Here is a 16,223-nt window from a genome sequence, read left to right as displayed (position 1 = left end):
ACACATGAAGTGTGAACCCCGTTCATTTTGGTATGGAACGTCCCATATATAAGACTGTGTCAAATAAAACAAATGTTTTTTTTTTCTTTCAGTGAAATATGAAAATTTCGTTGACGTTCACAAAAATATAATTGTGCAGAAATTTCAGCGCTCTGTCTTCGTTTTTCAGTGAGCGCTCGCAAAAATAAGAATTTTTAATAAAAAAAATATTTCCAAGTAATTGCAAGTTTGAGTAGCTAGAACTTGCGGTTGATTTTTGGCAATTTTTTTTATTTTTTGAAGTTTTCGTTCATTTGTTTTTTTTTTTTTCTATATAAAAAAGTCGTCGAACACACTTTATTTGATGGCTAGTTCGGCTCAAGTAATACAAAATTTTAAGTGCAAAGCTCTTTCATTTTTATTAATCTATATTCTAAGAGCTATACTTTGTAGCATACCAATAAAATCACTGAAAAGTTGGAATTTCTCTTGATTAAATTCCTTTGCTTGAAAACTTGTATACCACTCTTTCACATCTGGAAACTTTTCTCTTTCTGCGTCGCTCAGGGAATTCCAAAAACGCTCATAAACTAGGGTAAATTTTTCAACTTCCTCTCCAGCAGATTTTTCAAGGCGTTCATACAGTCCTTTTAGACCCACTTTTTGGAAAATTTCCTTCAACATCGCAGTCTCACTGCTGTTATCACCACTTTGCGCTATGCGATCAAAATCCACAAACGTTTTTAAGATTGCCTCCAAAACCAATGCCTTTTCGTAACATCCGGGAAGGGAGAGATCAAGTCTCTTTTTGTTTCAAAATGCTGCTCAATTCAGGAATGAGCTTCTCGATGTATGCCGTTTTCTTGGGTACTACAATGAGTTCTGTTAGCAGGTCGGCAATAAACTGTCCCTTTTCCAGTATTATAGTATTACTATATTTGCCTACAACGTCAACTGTTGTACGAACCAGCATCAAAAGTAATGTGCGAGAAGAAATTTTATTGGATTTTGTTTCATTGCTCTCCTTTATCTTGTTGTCATTACGTTCTTGTTGTTGCGATGCCGTGACAAGCTGAAGGGGAAAGAAAGCTTTGCAAACTTTTATAAATTTTTAAACCATTATCGATTGCCTTACCTGCATCGATAGACAAAAGAAGGCAAAAAATAAGAACACGGCAAACTTTTTCATTTTGCTTAATTATTTATGTACGAATCTCTTGCCGGGCTTAATGTGTCTGAGCTGAGCAACTAGTTAGCGCTTGAGTTATATTTAATTTGCCATGCGAAAGCATTTGTTTTCTCACTCAACAATCGCTATCAGTTTTGAGAATGGTATGACGCTAACCACAATATGAACCCACACAGGCGTTGATCGCCTTATACATACATATATACATTAGGGTGGTCTAAAAATGCATGTGAAAAAGTAAAGTCGAAGTGTTTACGCTCTCGCCCCCTAGGATTGCTCTATACCGAAAAAGTTTTTTGTTTTGAAATCAAAAAATATTTAGAGGTCGCCCAAAGCGCCCAAGGTTGTCCATGTATTTTATATGGGGAAAAAACCACTTTTCGAAGAAATGGTATCGAATAGTTTAAAATCAATATTTTTCTACCAGAAAACTCTGTTTATCTGTAGGAGATTCCCAATAATAATGCCCAATTGTTTATTTAACTATTTTCTCATCGCAACTATAATTTATAGATTCACCAAAAACCCACAAAAAAATCCGAAAAATGCAATGGGATGGCCAATAAAAAATCGTTAGTATTAAAAAATGGTTAAATAAACAGTTGGGTATTATTATTGAAAGCAGGGACGTGAACCGAATGAAAAATTTGGTCGGTTCGGTTAACTGTTCGAACCGTTTTTGCACTTTTGGATTGGTTCGTCAATGCGGTTTTTTGGTCTTTGAACCGGGGTTTCGGTTCAGTTCAACGGTTCGAAAAACAAAAAAAAATAACGCGCAAGTTTAAGTGTCATGTGCCAAGTGCAACAGCGCACAAGGTTAAGGGTCAAGTGTCTGTCAAATGAGATGGGTTGTCTTTACATTTGATATTGTCACANCTGTTCGAACCGTTTTTGCACTTTTGGATTGGTTCGTCAATGCGGTTTTTTGGTCTTTGAACCGGGGTTTCGGTTCAGTTCAACGGTTCGAAAAACAAAAAAAAATAACGCGCAAGTTTAAGTGTCATGTGCCAAGTGCAACAGCGCACAAGGTTAAGGGTCAAGTGTCTGTCAAATGAGATGGGTTGTCTTTACATTTGATATTGTCACATGGTAAACAAACATGATAGATTTAACAAAAAGAAAAAAAAGTGGGTACATTTATCTATTGAAAATTGGTTGAAATGAACCATTAAACCCTTAGGAAAGTGGTTCGGTTTTCGGTTCGGATCAAACATTTGTGGAAAATTTCGGTTCGATTAAGGGTTCAGTTAATTAATAGAAGAAAGCGGTTTTCCGGTTCAAAACCGGTTCGGTTCAAAATCAGTTCACGTCCCTGATTGAAAGTCTCCTGAAAAGAACCAGCGTTTTCGATATAGAACAATCCTAGGGGGTGAGAGCATTGCTATTCCGACTTTACTGTTTTTGGACCACCCTAGTGTACATATATTCATAAGCAGGTGCGAAGATTGTTTACAATAATTACAATAACTTGTTCGTGACATACGTACATTAACTTTACTTAAGCTTATTCCTCGGCAGGCAATGGTAAGCCTCCGAGTGTATTTCTGCCTTGAGAAAGTCTTTCATAAAAACCATTTGACCTTTGTAGGCAGCGTAAAATTTTAGGCCGCTCCATTTGTTTTATAGCACCAGGGCGCATACCACAAATTGGATGCATACAGACAAGCAAATTACTACAAATTTGTTCTAACGCAATATAAGCATGCGGACCGAGTATATAAAAATTACACTTTTCCCAATTAGGAATTGAGGTTGAAATTTCAAAACCTTCTAAGCTCTTCCAGACTATGGATGAATTTTGAATTTGAAAATTTTATTATGGCTACGGCAAACAAACGAAGCCTTCTTAAGGATAGGCCAAGAGATCGACATAGGAAGTGTACATACATATATGTAATAGTTTTCTCCTCTTGCTCGCGAGCTACAATGGCTTCTCCATGGTTATGTCTGTCTGTAAGGCATTGCCCTGTTATCGCAGATATAAAAATGCTAATACAGTGCCGAGAGTACGCTGAGGTACCCCAGAGGCGGCCTCGAAAGAGTATAACTTAGGACGTTTTCTTTTCTACAAAAAAAGTTTGCCTTTTCATTGCCCTCTTCTAGATATTTGTGCGCAGAGGGCAATGAGAAGGCAACATTTTTCAGTAGTAGAGAAAACGTAGCATAAAATCAAAAACTACTCTAAGAAGTTATATGCACAATAACAAAAGGAACACGAACAAATTTAAAGCAAACACACAATTTTAACAAAATTATTTTTCTTTAACTATCATTTAGAAAAGTTTGGTACAAGTAAACTGTTTGGAATGGTTCTATAATTTATGACATCGTTTCTTCTCGTATTTAAATCGCGGTGAAACAGAGGCAACTTTCCAAAGACCAATGAAAATACCCTTAGAGAGAGAAAGGTTTAAAATGTAGTTCAGTGGAAGACAGAGAGGCAAACTGCATTTTTGAAGTATACGAACTTTTTGTTGAGGGTTGCAGAGTAGAAATGCCCTTACAAAGGTTCACAGAGTCCGACAAACACTCGTCGTTTATTCCCTCGTAAATCACACAAGTNCCGGTGAAACAGAGGCAACTTTCCAAAGACCAATGAAAATACCCTTAGAGAGAGAAAGGTTAAAAATGTAGTTCAGTGGAAGACAGAGAGGCAAACTGCATTTTTCAAGTATACGAACTTTTTGTTGAGGGTTGCAGAGTAGGAATGCCCTTACAAAGGTTTACAGAGTCCGACAAACACTCGTCGTTTATTCCCTCGTAAATCACACAAGTAGGAATATTTGAGCAGCCTTCTTTGAGATATATGCTAAAAAAGATTTTTATGCAAAATTTTAAATAAAAATAAGAAAGGAGACCGAAGTCGTTTGCACTTGTGTCCATGTTAGACTCGGCAGATGACAATTGCGGAAAATAGACACTGCAAGACCCATGTGAACCGGCCCTCATTGCCTCCGGCACTGTAGACAATGCTCGTTCATAAGAGAGAGATGGAACCATTATGATGAAATGCCACCCCAAGCTAACTGGGATTGGCTCAAGACTGTGGAGCAAAGAATATCGCACACAGGGGGAACAGGCTTCAGTGTTTACAGTGCCAATTACGAATGGGAGAGCGAATTACGTGCCGTGAGAACATAGTATAATTCGGTGACGACTCTTTAACGGAGACTAGGATTGAGACACTCTCTGTTCTTCTAGAGACTCATTTTCGACTGGTGAGGGGTATACGAGAACCACAGTGTCAANTAACCGGCCCTCATTGCCTCCGGCACTGTAGACAATGCTCGTTCATAAGAGAGAGATGGAACCATTGTGATGAAATGCCACCCCAAGCTAACTGGGATTGGCTCAAGACTGTGGAGCAAAGAATATCGCACACAGGGGGAACAGGTTTCAGTGTTTACAGTGACAATTACGAATGGGAGAGCGAATTACGTGCCGTGAGAACATAGTATAATTCGGTGACGACTCTTTAACGGAGACTAGGATTGAGACACTCTCTGTTCTTCTAGAGACTCATTTTCGACTGGTGAGGGGTATACGAGAACCACAGTGTCAAGATATAACTGGTTTGTTTTCAGAACTGTGGCTAATGAAGATGCCCTAAGATATGCTATTAGGGCTTCTCACAGTCTCAAATCGCCCGGTTCGGATGGCATTCTACCTAAACAGTAAATAATTAGGTATTATGATTGGAAGTCTTCTGATGAGAAACAGAGTTTTCCGATCGCACAAAAGGCAAAAGACGATTTGGCTGGACAAAAATCGAAAATTTCGATGATATTTTATGCCTATGAAAATACGCATGAACGTTCCTTAATCTTTGATTAACTAAGGGNGAGAACCACAGTGTCAAGATATAACTGGTTTGTTTTCAGAACTGTGGCTAATGAAGATGCCCTAAGATATGCTATTGGGGCTTCTCACTATCTCAAATCGCCCGGTTCGGATGGCATTCTACCTAAACAGTAAATAATTAGGTATTATGATTGGAAGTCTTCTGATGAGAAACAGAGTTTTCCGATCGCACAAAAGGCAAAAGACGATTTGGCTGGACAAAAATCGAAAATTTCGATAATATTTTATGCCTATGAAAATACGCATGAACGTTCCTTAATCTTTGATTAACTAAGGGACAATAATAGTCATGAAACAGCGTTTTGCATTTTGTTACCAGAGTACCTGCAACTTGCCGAATTAATATCTTGCGCATAGGCACCTCAATCAGCCATACGCGGTAGGCCTGTATTAATTATAACTAGTATGTGAAGATGTAACTTTTTAAAATTATTTTTATATTAAAGAAGGACTCTTAACAAGTAAGTTTTTATTGTTTCATTAGTTTACGTATAAAAGTTTTAAAATTTTATTTATTAAAAAATGTTTTATAAAATGAACTAGAAAATAGTTATTCCGTAGATGATAAAAAAGTACCCTGATTTAATTTTTATGAGCAATTATATTTCGTTTACAGCTACCAAATAATCTTTTGCAGGAAATTTTGCCCCTTATTCTAATTACCTTAAACGAGCAATGTTTGTGTATATGTATATGTATCCATAAGTTTCTCGGCAACGGCTCTAACGTAGCAAAATGAAAAATCGTTTTAAAAGGACTTTCGAAGTTGTATTTCTTCAAATTGTCAAAAACTTTTTATTTGTCACGGGGAAAATACCGTAAAAATTATTTGTATCGTGCGAATATCTATAGAAATTATCAGGGTTTCAAAAACCGTTAGCACAGCGACAACAGCCAAGCATTTGCTTTTTTATAAATTGTTGTTGCTTTGCTAGCCGGCAATTACAAGTACCTGATGAAGATCTTGCAGAAGCAATGAGCTTAGCCGACGACGCTTTAAAGGAATTTGAAGAAATGCGACAAGATGCAGAAAAAAACTTTCATTTGCTTTTCGAACACGTAGAAGAAGTATGCACCAACCTAGGTACAGAAATCAAAGTACCGCGATACAGCAGTCGCCAAAAGAATCGCTTTAATGTGAAAACCGGAGACGCCGAGGCATACTATCGCATTGCTTTTTACATTCCCTTCCTTGATACATATATTGCTCATTTGAAAAGCCGGTTCCTAAACCATAAATCAGTTTTAAATAATTTTAGTGTTTTGTTTCCAAAGTATGATTTTAACGAAAAAAAACTGAAGAATTGTTTGCTTTCTATGAAAAAGAAATCGACTGCTCGAAACAAAACTTTCTTCTGGAGGTAAAAATGTGGAAAAAACTAGTTTCACACGAACATTTTCGAAATGCTCTCGAAGCATTACAAGTAGCTAATACAACGTATTTTGGGAATGTTTTTAAGATCTTACGTATATTGGCACTTTTGCCCGTCTCAATAGCCACACCTGAACGAAGCTTTTCATGCCTGAAAAGAATTAAAACCTACTTGAGAAATACAACATGTCAATAAAGGCTCAACAGTCTAGCATCTATGAATATTCGCAAAGATATAAATATTTCAGTTGACGAAGTTCTAGAAGAATTTTTCAAAAAACCACAGAAAATTTGAAAATTCTTCGTTTCATTGATTTATAAATAAAAAGAGAAATTTAATGGCCCGTAGTCATAGTCAAAATAAAGTCGACTTTAAAGTTAGTTGCAGCTTTTTTGACAGATATCCCATTGAAAATTATGTCAAAAAGCTGCAACTAACTTTAAAGTCGACTTTATTTTGACTATGACTACGGGCCAATGTGTTTAACATTATCAAAATGTTTTATAAATAAAGCGAAAAATTGAATATATGATTTTAAAAATTCGTGGGAGGGGGGGTTAACCCCCAAAACCCCCCGTGTATCCGCCACTGGCTCAAACATTGTTTTGTACGAGTATATATGTATGTGTGTAAGTACTAAGCCATGGACGGTTTTTTTTTTAAATAATAGACTTTTTATTTGCTTTCCGCATTCTAACTAATTAAAAATACTCTTAATTACATATTTTGTATAATTAGGGCCTGCACAAAGCGTATAAACTCGACAAAACTTCCGTATTTCTTTATATCCGACTCCTTTGCTTGGAAATTGCTCAACCATTCACTCAAAACTTTACGCTCTTTACTCTCCTGCTCACCTAGCGAATTCAGCAAGCGCTTACATGTCACCTCAAATTTTTGAACAGCCTCTTTTTCTGAATTTTTTATGCGATCATTAAGTCCGATCAAATCCAATTTGTAAATAACATTTTTCAACAGGACAGTTTCACTGCTGTCATCTTCTCTTAGCGCTATGCGGCTAATATCTTCAAAAACTTCTGCAATGGCCGTTATAATAGCAGCTTTTTCATTTAAAACCTCTGGTGAAATATCTTGTAAATCCAATTTCTCCTTGCGTTCTAGAATACTTTTTAATTTGGAAATAAACTCTTGGATGTAAGCGCTTTTCTCGGGTATTTCATTCACTCCGGCTAGCAGATCGGCAACAAATTGACCCTCTTCCCGCAATATTAAACTGGTGTGATTTTGAATGAGTGCAATTGTATCGAGAAGTGATGATTGAAGTAGTGTGCGATAATCAATTTCGGCAGGTTTTGCTTCTACGTTATCCGCCTCGGGACGGGGAAATGCTGTGACGAGCTGGAATGAAATGAAATTTTAGACGTCATCGTGCATAGCAAATGCAATTTTAGCTAATTAGCTCACCTGTTGCGCTAAACAAATGATGCTCAAAATTAATAGAATTGCCGATCTTGCCATTTTACTAGAAGTATCAAAGCTTGTGGGTTGTTTGAGTAGCTTAGTGCTTCTGAATTGAATGCTAAACTGCGCTAAATTTATATATCCATGGAGTGGAGGAAAGTCACTCAAGCGTTTGTAGCTGTTTAATGCCAACTTTGTATTAATCAGAAATTTGTAAAATTAAATAATAACAGACATGGGCCATTCCAACAGTCCTAAGATTATTTAAATAATAATCATAACTTGTTTGCAAGACGCATTATATTTATTCAAGCTTCTTTTCTTAGAATATCTCGCAGTAGTTAAGAAGATAAATAATTAAAAATGCGTTTCATATAAAACAGAAAAAACGAAAGCTATGTAGACGTGTCCGTTATTAAAGTACATTGTTCTTCTTCTTCTTGATTAGCGCTGTAATCGCCTAAGCGATTCCTGCTGAGTCTAGCAATGAATGCCAGTCGTTTCTCGTCTGTGCCAACTGTGCAACGCCAATTAGAAATGACAAGTGAAGCCAAGAGCTTCTCCACTTGTATATCCAAGACGGCAAATCCGATGTATTTTAATCCGCCGCACTAAGTTTAGGTCGGTGTAAAGCTTACACAGCCAATCGATCCGTTGTCTGCGCCGCCTCATCATCAGCTTAAAGAAATTAAATGAAAGGGAGTGACATTTCCTTGGATAGCCTTTGCGATTAGGCTTTCCGTTGTTTCCCCATCTCCAATCCTCGCGTGGCAACTGCAAAATCCACACCCTCCCGCTGAAACTTCCGTCGTCGTTTCGCAATTTGCCCTTCAGACTTTACTGTTTGCCTTTGCATCCTCTGCTACTTCGAAGCGCGCCCGCTAATTTCACAGCCGCCGCCATTTCCGGCCACCGCCGTATCACCGTTGGAACGTGGTTCAGTGGGTCTCTTGCTACGGTCACTCCTTTCCTGTATCGCTGAACCACCTCCTTCTCCCGTCGAAACAAATCCATCTTCATCACTACCAACCTCTACCCAACTAACTGCTTCCGCTGCTGGTGGAATCTTCAGGACTTCCTCTAAGAGCAACCGTCTGCAGCAGTACTGGCTGTCGTAACCAACCTTAAGTGGCACTTTCCTGCCGTGATATGTCAGGAACTTTCTCTTCAGGTCAATCCACTCACATCCACCAACAGTCAGGTTGCCAACAGTCAGGGCCCCTTCCTGCTGGCTCGTTTTAGTTTAGCTCCTGATTGGAGTTAGAATAGTCTTCTCCCGACTTGAGTTAGCGCCCTGCTTAACTGTTGTAGCTGTTGGAACCCATTTTAACTTCTCGTGCGTGATGGCCTAAATATAAGTTTATATAGCGAGCTACTTGCTCTAAGATAGACGCCCGCTAGCAGCCGGAGCTGAGTAGTGCGAAATAACAGACGCTGCAGACTTCGGTGAGCACTTAAACCGAATAAGTCGGAGTGGCTTCACCGACTCCATTCGGCTTAGTTTCCGCATCTCGCCCAAGACTTGCCCAGAGTGTGCGAACGATGAGCGTCGGATTATGCCAACTTTTTCACAGTGGAAACAGCACTTGGAATCTATGTAATATCAAATCCATTTTTATACAAGTCTAAAATATTAACATTTTCTCCTCAGTCATTCTTATGAACATGCATACAATGTACGCTGCAATTTATGTTCACTAATAATTCAACGTGCGTCTCATAAAATATATTGTACAACCACAAAGGTAATTCATCGTGAGCATCCTTAATTTTCTAATTAACTTCAAGAAAATTACACAAACATTTGCGTGAATTCATGCAAAGTCAAGATCGTTAAAGCAAAATTTAGTGGAAGGCGAGCAGCTAAAACGCGCGAAATAGCAAGGAGCAGCTAATTATAAGCACACATCTAGGCAGAATTGCGTGTAGAAGCAGCCGGTGAAACAAAGTAGGCCAAAAGAAAAATAAAAACCAAATGATGCACTTAATGCTCCAAAGCCTAGAAGAGCCACTTAATCTTAAATATGCTGATTACAGATTCAAACTCAACGAAGGCAAGTAGGCAGGTCAGACAAAGATACAGGTAGGCAGTCAATCAGTCTGGAAAGCAGGCCAGACAATATGCAACATGCATAGCAGCTAAATTAGCGGCAGAGCCAAGCAGTCTGCGCAAATCTTCACGCAATGACTACACAATCATTTGTCTATGTCAGCTTAGCAAGGGGAATTTATGCGTTGAAGGATATATGTAAGTATTAATGCGATACATGTATGTACATATGTAATGCGTACCTTGGATGCTGTGTTGTAGTGGTTGAAGTGCTCACTACCATTCCGCACGGCCTGGCGATCGAGCCCAGTTACATACTAACATCAGAAAAAAAGAGCGATTTTTTTCTTAACAGCGGTCGCCCCTCGGCAGGCAATGGCAAACCTCCAAGTGTATTTCTGCAATGAAAAAGAGCTCCGCTTAAAAATACAATCGCCATTCGGAGTCGGCGTAAAACTGTGTGACATCATCAAGGCACGCGCCACATATCGGAGGAGAAGCTCGGCCAAACACGTACATATTATTATTATGCCATTATGAGAAACATAAATAAATATTTTAACTGTCGATATTTCCAGCGATGTGTAAAATATGATGTGAATTAGCTCTAAGTAAGTAGGTGTGTGAGTTCGCACGATTTATAGTTCTCAGGACTAATTAAAGCTCTTGCGCTCAGAAATGAAATTTATACATATTTAGGCAACCATGGAATTTAGTACGCACTATTTTTCACTACACTCTACACAGTCGCTTAGTCGTGATAAGCACTATACTCTATTAGAAATTCGATACGATACTAGGGTTATGGTACTCTATTCCAAAAACTATCGTTTTAAATCTATCGAGTAAAAAATATCGGTATCGAGTAGCAAAAGTATCAATATGGTACCGTATCGTATCGAAATTCGTGTCCCTATTTGTTCCTTTCCCTTAGTTTTCCATATGATAGAACCATCGTGTAACCTTAACGTATCGTTGAAGGTCGCGGACGTCCACAGAGTCGAGGTCAGCTACAAGCCGAAAAGCATATTCATTAAAAATAGCAAGTCTTGAGCTTGCCAGAGCGGAACAGTGGCGGAGATAGTGTTCTACATTCGCCTCCTCGTCCCTGCAATTACGACAGAAATCATTAGCGGGGTAATGCATTTGCTCAGCATGCGCTCCCATTAGGCAGTGTCCTATAAATATACCGACAACTATGCTAATAATGAGGTCGGTGCTTACTCGAAGATAAGAGGACGCCTGCATCGTGCGCAGAGTTTACCTAGCGTAGTTCAGTTCCCTCCTTGCAAGCTCTTCTGCCACGCAGTTTCCCGGTATTATTCCACTGTGCCCGGGTACCTATACCCCGTTAATGGTGACTTTCGTGGCAGGCNTAAATATACCGACAACTATGCTAATAATGAGGTCGGTGCTTACTCGAAGACAAGAGGACGCCTGCATCGTACGCAGAGTTTACCTAGCGTAGTTCAGTTCCCTCCTTGCAAGCTCTTCTGCCACGCAGTTTCCCGGTATTATAACACTGTGCCCGGGTACCTATACCCCGTTAATGGTGACTTTCGTGGCAGGTTCTCTCCATGCTTTGCTGCATTCAGTATAGTTGCGTTTCAGCTGGCCCGATATCTATCGTAAAGGTGGGTAGGCAGAAGATTCGATACAGTCTCCAGAGCCCTACTGGGAGTAGAGCCGGCCACCATACGGTGATCCCATAGAAAAGGATGATTCGGACCACTGCCGTGTACAACCAGTGTATTTTGTGTGGTTTGAGACCCCATCGTTTCCCTAGCACTGCTTTACAGGCGCAAAAGGTGGTAATGGCGTTCGTGGATCGTTCCATAAGGTTCCGATTTCAGTCAAACTTCCTGTCGATAATGGAATATAGATATTTAACCTTGTTGGAGAGTGTAAGACCCACACCATTTAGGGAGTGGGTTAAAAGGATGGTATCTTATATCTCCTAATACTCAGGAACCGGTCTCGGTTCACTAAGTAGGGCACCGAAATTTTCATCGTAATGAATTGGCTGACGAACTGGTGAACTATTGATTTAAAGTTTGCCAAATTATTAGCCCAGCACCTTTAGGTGTCTCGGATGCAGCCAAGTAGCGTAGGTGCTTATTTATAAAGCTGAACAGTACGATAACGGGATGACTTCCTTGGGAAAAATAAAATAAAATATAAAAGGAACGCCATCCACAACTTGGGTTGATTACGGAGCACAAAGTAGCGGTCAACATATGGATACCATAGATACCAGCGTAGGCGCTTGTTTGTGGCAATGAGTAAGAATTTTGACAAATTTTGACTTTTTACAAAAAAAAATGTTTGTGTAACATTTCGAATTTTCAGTTTCACATTGCCCCAGCGGTACAACTGCCAGTTAGGCACTTGTACTGAGCCCACGATCAACTTTTGTTTGATTTGTCCAGAACGGTAAGAACCATAAAGTCAATTAACTTCTTATTTCTGGCACGAATGCATAGATCCATGATTGGTCATCTGTTTAGTTGTTACTTATCAGCGCTAGTGTCATTGTAGTTCAAGAGATGATGCAAAAATAAATCTATCAAAAATTTTCGAAATCTGTTTTATAGATTCCCTACTTTTGAAGTAATGGTAAAAGTAATTCCCTTAGCTGAATATAATTTCTAGCTACTTTAATGCATCTAACTCTATGTAATTTGTGCATTAAAAGCTGCAGGTTTCACATTGNTTCTTATTTCTGGCACGAATGCATAGATCCATGATTGGTCATCTGTTTAGATGTTACTTATCAGCGCTAGTGTCAGTGTAGTTCAAGAGATGATGCAAAAATAAATCTATCAAAAATTTTCGAAATCTGTTTTATAGATTCCCTACTTTTGTAGTAATGGTAAAAGTAATTCGCTTAGCTGAATATAATTTCTAGCTACTTTAATGCATCTAACTCTATGTAATTTGTGCATTACAAGCTGCAGGTTTCACATTGCCGCTACGCCATTGTCACTACATTGACTGCAGTCGTATGATTAATACCTGCAATCAAAGCATTTACCACGAACACCACATTAGTGGGTTGCAACTGCAAGGCTACACCCCAACAACGCCCACTGCACAAATGAACATAGACTACAAACAAAGCACAGACGTGCATACCCGCATATCCGGCTGCTTACAGTTGCCATGCGTTGCACATGCGGTAGCAATATGGTGTGCGAAATGCACACGCTTGCAACACATCGCAAATTAGAGATTCGGAGGCCGCCTTTGCCGCCGCCGCCACTGCCGTCACTGCAGCCGGAGCCTTGATGTCCGATTAAAGGTGCCCGNATACCCGCATATCCGGCTGCTTACAGTTGCCATGCGTTGCACATGCGGTACCAATATGGTGTGCGAAATGCACACGCTTGCAACACATCGCAAATTAGAGATTCGGAGGCCGCCTTTGCCGCCGCCGCCACCGCCGCCACCGCCGCCACTGCAGCCGGAGCCTTGATGTCCGATTAAAGGTGCCCAATGGAAGCAAACAAAAGGCTTTATGCTTGCCTCGACTAATTAAGATGCGTATCGCTTTAATAAGAAGCTGCTATTAATGTAGAGTGGGCGGTTGTTTCGCAAGTTTGTGGCGGGTATTTTATAATAAAAAAATTGTTTGTGGTTAACGCTTGGTTGTAGCGATAATGTGCGTATTGTTAGAGTGTAAAAACGGATGTTGCGGGAGACTTTGATGTATGCGTGCAAATAATTTTAGTGCAAACTGATTTAAGGCTTAGGAATTCTGGCATTTAGATATTCTAAAATTGTGAAGAGTAAGTTGGGCGATTTGCAGGAGTTGAATAATTTACGATTTAATCAATGGTGAGCTGTAGTATCTATGAACGTACCTACATATATACATATGAGCAAATCTCACGAGTTGNAATAATTTTAGTGCAAACTGATTTAAGGCTTAGGAATTCTGGCATTTAGAGATTCTAAAATTGTGAAGAGTAAGTTGGGCGATTTGCAGGAGTTGAATAATTTACGATTTAATCAATGGTGAGCTGTAGTATATATGAACGTACCTACATATATATGAGCAAATCTCACGAGTTGTTTTTTTTTGTTTAGCGTCATTCCCTTCTCTCGGCAAAATAAAAACGCTAAAGCATTCTTCTTCCATTTATTTCAATCAATGGAGCTCCAGAAACAAGTGCAATAAAAAATAAATCATGCCTTTGAGCAACTTTAGCGTTAAAACATTTATTTAGGCGAAAAATAACCGAAATTTATCATTTTTATATTTTTACTGGAATAACTTTGGGAAGTTTTCAAATATAATATTCATATCATAGGGAGTAGACGCTGGCACCGAATACAAGATATCTGTGAAGTTTCAAGAGTGTGCTACCAAATCACAAAAAATGGAAGCATGCAGAATGAATCTTGTGTAATAAAACTAGTGGGCTACCAAAAGAAAAAAAAATTATATTGAGTAAAATATTTTATTGGCACACTCGAAATCCATTCTAAAATTGTTGTATACATGAAGAAATAAATATATTTGTGCATGAGGAATACTGTGTAAAAATTTTCCAAGCAAATATTTAATTACTTTAAAACAATATGATTTTTAAATTAAGGCGTGCGAGTTGACGAGTTAGCTGGCTGTGTATGGTGCTAGGAGCGTATGCTTTACAAACGCAACTACGGGTATATGAGCACGAATTCTTATTTTGACTTTTCTTAGTACATATATCATTTTTAAGTTTTCATTTAAATACAATTTCGCGATGGAATCTTGTTCTTTATGCAAAACTGATGATAATACATTATCTAAGATTAGTGTGCCACCATTTTCGATCAAAAACACGTTTTTGCCTAAAAATTTAGCAACCCGTGAGATTTGCAGAATTGCAGATTGAGCGGAATGAGAACTTGTGTTAATTTAAAAAAGTTAACGTAATTTTTGAAAATCTTGGGCAGACCCAGAAAAGTACTTATTTTATCTACAGGTGACTTTTGCTTACATTTTTTTCAAGTCATTTACACAATTTCTTTCTCATTTTAAGTGACATCTCATGTTGGTCGCACTTATTGNGTAATTTTTGAAAATCTTGGGCAGACCCAGAAAAGTACTTATTTTATCTATAGGTGACTTTTGCTTACATTTTTTTCAAGTCATTTACACAATTTCTTTCTCATTTTAAGTGACATATCATGTTGGTCTCACTTATTCGTAATTGTCCTTTTATCCACCCACTGACATTATTAAACTTGCATACATACTATGTATGCATGTAATTTAAAGCTCGCTGTACTCGCGCTCAATTAAATAGTTGTGTCAGTATAATACTCTCTTCATTTTTATCCTTTCATTTAAATACACATACATATGTACATATATATATATATAATCTACATGCACTCGTGCTTATAAAAACTCATTTACATTTAATGAGCATCATGTCAGTCAAGTCAGCGCAATTAAGTTCTTAATGCTCGCATTGACTGTTTGCATAATAATCAACAAAGCAACACTTGCATGCCAGTGTTGATAATTGCGTTTTCCAATTTCGTATGAAACTGTAATTCAAATTGTACTTTTTATCATTAAATTATAACAAATTTTGATTCCATTTATTTTTGTGATATTTACTTATTGTGTACAACTTGTATTTAATTAATGTTCCTAATAAAGTTTAATTAATTGCTAAAAATTTAGAAACAATACTACCTTTATTTTATTTATATAAAGTTTACACACTGTTACATCAGATATTATGATTTTGAATGCAGGTATGCTTATAAATATACAGTAATACTAGGTTAACACATAAGTAGATTATCCTCATTTTCGAGCTTAAATTCGTCCCTCGTTAATTTGTAATTATAAAATAATCTCAGATTAAGCCGATAACTTTTCGGTGTTCTACCTAGTTTTATCGGTCATTTTTGCGAATAAAAGGAGAAATGCCAAATGTAAAAGTAAACAGAAATGGACGCTAGCAAGGAAAAGAGGTTTGTAAAGGTATTTTTAATTAAGTTAATCCAGCTATAAGTACTCGTAGTGTCAACTATGCCTGAACTTTTTATCAATGTTATGTTATCACTAGAATTAAGATAATCTCTAGTTCTTTTTAAAGAGGAAATTGTTTCTAGTTGAAGTCTATTTCGACATTATATTTTTATTAATTTTTTTGTATGGAGAGGATCCTTTCAACATTGTCTTAATAATATGCAATCGACAACACTTCTTGGCTCATTTAAAAAAAACTTGTATTGATTCCTACTTTTTCCCAAAACTCAAAAACATTAAGGTTGACAACATTTTAAATGTGCTCAGCCAAGACCCTGATCTATTCTTCTATTCTAGCAATTTCACACTTCT

The 16,223-nt window shown here is 37.9% G+C and overlaps 2 protein-coding genes across 2 annotated transcripts; both read right to left on the bottom strand.

Annotated features, from left to right (window-relative positions):
- Nucleotides 1-254: 254 nt before the first annotated feature.
- Nucleotides 255-1,219, bottom strand: LOC108372018 (uncharacterized). Its single transcript, XM_017627653.1, has 2 exons — nt 1,115-1,219; nt 255-1,051 (listed from the first exon to the last, which is right to left on the bottom strand). The coding sequence occupies exons 1-2, from the start codon at nt 1,166-1,168 to the stop codon at nt 776-778; spliced, it is 330 nt and encodes a 109-aa protein (XP_017483142.1). The 5' UTR covers nt 1,169-1,219; the 3' UTR covers nt 255-775.
- A 5,726-nt stretch (nt 1,220-6,945) lies between these two features.
- On the bottom strand, nt 6,946-7,921 carry LOC108372017 (uncharacterized). The gene is made up of 2 exons (XM_017627651.1): nt 7,828-7,921; nt 6,946-7,761 (listed from the first exon to the last, which is right to left on the bottom strand). Exons 1-2 carry the CDS (start codon nt 7,879-7,881, stop codon nt 7,120-7,122), a joined length of 696 nt encoding a protein of 231 aa, XP_017483140.1. The 5' UTR covers nt 7,882-7,921; the 3' UTR covers nt 6,946-7,119.
- Between the last annotated feature and the right edge of the window lie 8,302 nt (nt 7,922-16,223).

This window comes from Rhagoletis zephyria, unplaced genomic scaffold, assembly GCF_001687245.7.
Source record: "Rhagoletis zephyria isolate East Lansing unplaced genomic scaffold, Rhagoletis_zephyria_1.1 Rzeph_scaffold_05374, whole genome shotgun sequence".
In the NCBI taxonomy this organism is placed as follows: Eukaryota; Metazoa; Arthropoda; class Insecta; order Diptera; family Tephritidae; genus Rhagoletis; species Rhagoletis zephyria.
This window is presented reverse-complemented; position numbering and strand designations above follow the sequence as displayed.